General features: G+C 30.3%; 1 protein-coding gene across 1 annotated transcript; it reads right to left on the bottom strand.

Moving 5' to 3' along the window:
- Positions 1-2,778: 2,778 nt before the first annotated feature.
- LOC114178089 (transcription factor MYB1R1-like) lies at positions 2,779-4,759 on the bottom strand. The gene is made up of 3 exons (XM_028063791.1): positions 4,358-4,759; positions 4,029-4,237; positions 2,779-3,578 (listed from the first exon to the last, which is right to left on the bottom strand). Exons 1-3 carry the CDS (start codon positions 4,614-4,616, stop codon positions 3,144-3,146), a joined length of 903 nt encoding a protein of 300 aa, XP_027919592.1. The 5' UTR covers positions 4,617-4,759; the 3' UTR covers positions 2,779-3,143.

The raw sequence follows: 4,759 nt of genomic DNA, 5'->3' as shown, positions 1-4,759 counted from the left end.
AAACTTCAAACATATTTTTTATTCAATAAAGGTTAAAATCAACTTCATCTATTAAAAGTTTTATTACCAACAGTTTTACTTTTGTACGATGTCTGTATAAAATTTACGCTATTAATAGATCAGAAAATACTCTAAATAGTTTTTTTGATATAGTTATTACGGAACTGGTGATTTTATCTTTTTTTTTATTATAAATATGGGCATTTAAAAATTGCTGATTTTATTAACTACATTGAAGTATTGACAACATAATAACTATTTTTATGGGATCTTAATCCAATATAAAAAATAAAAAATTGCCAGCATAAGAGAAGTCCTTGTCCACAAGGTCTAGGTTAACTTCCAAAACATTTTACGGTAAGTAAGAAATGTAATATTAAAGGTTTAAATACATTATTTGGTTTTTATTTTTCTCCAATTTAGTTTTCATCTTTATTTTTTTGTTTTGTATTTAATTAAGTTCTTATTTTTGTTAAATTTTGGTTAATTTGATCTTTTTACGTACGATTTTAAGTAATTAACTTTTTTTAAAACGTACATGTCAACTCTTGATTTTTAAAATTTTTAAAAATTTTTATTTTTAATTTTTAAAAATTTGTTCACATGTTAAATCATAATTGTGTCATGTGTCGATTTGTGATTGTGTTATTTTTTTTGTTCAATTTAGTTTTTATAGTTGTTATTTTTGTTCAATTTAGTGTCTATATTTGTTATTTTTTAATTTCATCTAAATTTTGGTTAAAATTAATCATTTTTATCCCTTTCAAATTGACACCAAATTTAAAATCTTTTATATAATGTTTTCTTTTAATATTTATATTCTAAAAATATTGATACCTTTAAAATTGATATTTAAAAATATTAGAAATATTTTAGAAAAGTAAATTAGTATTTATAAAATTAACATTTAAATATAAAACATTTTGGATTTTAATATTTAAAATGAAACAAAAATATTAAATATTTTATATTATTTTAGATTTAAATGTCATTTTTACAAATGTTAATATATATTTTTAAAATATTTAATAATTATATTTTAATAATATTTTAAATAATTATATTCTATTTAACAATTGATCTAAGAATTATATTTAATTAATTATTAAATATAATAATTTATAATTGACTTTCAAAAATAATTAATAATAGTGTCAATTTTAAAAATAAATATGATATTTATAAAAAAATAAATTTTGTCTCAATTTGGAAAGGAAAAAATTGCTCTAATTTAACAAAAAATGAGACTAGATTGAACAAAAATAACGAATATAGTGATTAAATTGAACAAATAATGAATATCAGGACTAAATTAAACAAAAATAATACAATCACAAACTGACATGTGGCACTAATATTGACACGTGATACAATTATAACTTGACACGTGGATAAATTTTTGAGATTAAAAAATTTTAAAAATAAAAATAAAAATTAAAAGAATAAAAAAATTTAAAAAGTTAAGAAAACGCTAACATATGGTATGTAATGTTCAAAAAGCATTAACTATTTAAACACCGTAGTAAAAAGGATCAAATTGATCCAAATTTGACAAAAATAAGTACTTAATCGAACACAAAAAAAAAGAAAAAATAGAACTGTTAATTTTGATGTACCAATATTTCACAACCAATATTATTTTTTCTTATGAAAATCATAAAAAACATTACAGATACACTTAATCAGCTACAAGAACCAAATTGAACAAATACAACAAAAATAAGGATCAAATGTATATTTAAACTAATATTAAAATATAAACTTGGCCGCTAGTCAGAAGCTAAAATTATATCTACTAAAATAGGGTCAAGTATTCGAAAAATTGTTTAAAAGATAAAATCAAGTCATTTGAATTTTTTAACTTTAATAATTGCAAATATGTATATTAAATTTACACAATCTTCTTTAAAAAAAAAAAAAAAAACTTAAATTCGCCTTAGCAATTATATTGAGATATATAGCGGTGTGGGTGGGGGGGATTGGTGGGGTTGCGAAGGAGGATATGCGGTTTTCGGACAAAACAAATAAATACAAAGATACTTAGTGGCTGGTATTTTTTTATTTTATTTATAAAAAGGAAAAATTATACTTAAGTTAAATATCACTATCTTCATCGTTTTAAAATAGAAAGTTATCTTTATCAAATTCTTAAAAAAAATAAAAAAAACACCAACTTCTTTCATATGGTAGGGGGATTGGTGGGGTTGCGAAGGAGGATATGCAGTTTTCGGACAAAACAAATAAACACAAAAATACTTAGTGGCTGGTTTTTTTTAATTTAATTTATAAAAAGGAAAAATTATACTTAAGTTAAATCACTATCTTTATAGTTTTAAACTAGAAATTTATCTTTATCAAATTCTTAAAACAATATAAAAAAACACCAACTTCCTTCATATTGTTAATGAAATGGAACCTATTTTTCCTATGTTAATAAAACGATACTTAGTATTTTATTTTATTTAAAATAAAATATTGACAAAAGCTTAGATAAAAAAAATTATGAAAATCTTTTATTTATAAAAAACTTTACTTCTAACTTTTTATAATTTATAATTAAATTTGAATACAGCATTATTATTTTCTAAATAGAGAAGTGAGTAGTTTGGACAAAAAGGATGAGGCATAACGGAAGTAGGCGTAAGTACGCAAATTGGTGATAAGAAAAACGTGCCCAAACTGCTATAACACCTAACAGGAATGACACACGCTACCAACCTTCAAAGTTCAGACCCAACTTGATAATATTATCCCCAAAAGAGCCATAAACCACTCGTCTGTGCGGTCCATATCTAACTATTAATGCATTATCAGTAAAGAACAGAGAGGATTTTGTTATTTCCAGTTACTTCAACTACAAACATAAATGACCAAATAAACCAGAATCTAAAGTCATACATTAATTAACATAAGCAAACAAGAAGAAGAAACAGGACAGGACCTTTCCCGGGTCTGTACAAGGAACAGAAGGATCAAATTCAGTCACTTAAAACTTGCCTTCTCAAATCCATCGCCCTTTCCTTCAACATCTCTCACTTTTTCACCTACCAAAAGGACAGGAGACCAGAGATGAACATATCAGATTAACCTGTGAATCCAAGATACTCTAGACAAGGACCTTGACACAATCACAGTCGTCTTCCTTAAGCAACACTAATGATGCTATCTCCATTGCTGAAACATGGCATGGCATGTAAACCAGAATGTCTTGATGATGTTTGCCTTTGGTCAGAAGAGAAGGATAGCCCCAAGGACAGTGTGGGTGGGTCAACAGCAGAGCTAGAACTTGGGGTGATGATATCAGACACTGTGGAGGCTTTAGGATCTGCGACAACAGGAATTGAATGGACCAGATTGATCGGCACATTGTGTTCTATGTTTCCTTGTCCTAGTGTGAGCTCTTCTAATGGTTTTCCACCTTGGACTGCAATCACCCCAGAACCAACCCCAAATTGATAAACTGGCATCATAGGAAATCCACTTTTGTTAGTTTCAGGAACTGCTGGGCACACAGGTTGCGAATGAGACAGGGTGTCTTGATTCTGGACCTGTTCTTCCTCCATTGGAATTGCAGAGACCTGGCACAAAAATTGATAAAATCATGAATATTTTGTCACTCCAAATTCCAATCCAGGTTTGAAAAGGTTTTAGCTCCAGTCAGATCAACTATTACACAGGAGACAAAATCCCTAAATCCATTTTTATAACCACTCATGCAAACATTCATTTCCACAACCAAAGGAATTTCATAACAAGATACACAAGATCGCGGCAGCTTCTTTGCTTCTCTCTCAAATCCCTAAAATGGAAGGAGTAATAATATTCAACACACACTATTGCCTAGAACTTTAAGAAATACCTGAGAAAATATGTCATTTTGTAAGATCATAATGCTCTGTTGATTAGGAGTATAACTAATTGAACATGAATAACACCAAAAGCATCTCAGTATTTTTTTATGTAGGGAGACTGATTAAGAAATTAATTTGAAGCAATTATTTTAAGAAATGCGGTGACGAAATTATTACAGTGTCGGTGGTGATGTCAAATAGGCTAGATCTACGGCGACGGCGATTCAGGTTGCTTCTTCGGAGGAAGTACTTCTGAGCATGGCTCGCAACCTGCGTCGGAGTTCGCGTTTTCACGTAGTTTTTGGAGATTCCTCTCCAATCACCTTTCCCTACCTTCTGCAATCCAACCAAAAACAGTTTGTGTTCTTCCTCCGTCCACGGAACTCCTACTCATCAACACAATCTCAATTAATCCATCCGAATCACCGGTTATGCGATCAAACAAACTAGAGAAATTATATTAAAATTGAAAAAATGACACAATCGATCAAATAAACAGATCGAACCTCGCTTCCGCTCGCGCTCGCGCTGACGGCCGGTGTTATGAGGAACAGCGTCATCGGCTGAGGCATAATCAGCAGCTGCGAGAACATCCTTTTTGTTATTGTTACTGTTGCTGCTGTTGTTAGAATCATGTGGATGCTCGTACTGTGAGAGGTTGTTCATACTGACGCTCTTCCTCATGGAATCGACGACGACTCGAACCCCGAACAGCATGATCTCGCCGGAGGCGACGGAGTCTGTAGCGGCACAGGCCCGAGACATGATCGGATCGGAAGGTGATTATGGTTAGTGTGAGTCAGATAGAATCGGGTCCGTACAACGGGAGTCTGTGAGTCGCTAAAAGGAAGAGAGGAGAGGAAGGATATGAAGGAGAGAGAAGTTGGGATCGAAGGTGAGAAGGTGAG

This window comes from Vigna unguiculata, chromosome 3, assembly GCF_004118075.2.
Source record: "Vigna unguiculata cultivar IT97K-499-35 chromosome 3, ASM411807v1, whole genome shotgun sequence".
Classification (NCBI taxonomy): Eukaryota; Viridiplantae; Streptophyta; class Magnoliopsida; order Fabales; family Fabaceae; genus Vigna; species Vigna unguiculata.
Note: the sequence above shows the minus strand (reverse complement) of the source record. Positions and strands in the feature narration are given on the sequence as shown.

Coding starts and splice junctions, on each gene's coding strand:
- LOC114178089 (XM_028063791.1), bottom strand. CDS start 4,616: ATGTCTCGGGCCTGTGCCGCTACAGACTCCGTCGCCTCCGGCGAGATC. Junction 4,238..4,357: donor CGAGCGCGAGCGGAAGCGAG/GTTCGATCTGTT, acceptor GTTGATGAGTAG/GAGTTCCGTGGACGGAGGAA. Junction 3,579..4,028: donor TTGACATCACCACCGACACT/GTAATAATTTCG, acceptor TTTTTGTGCCAG/GTCTCTGCAATTCCAATGGA.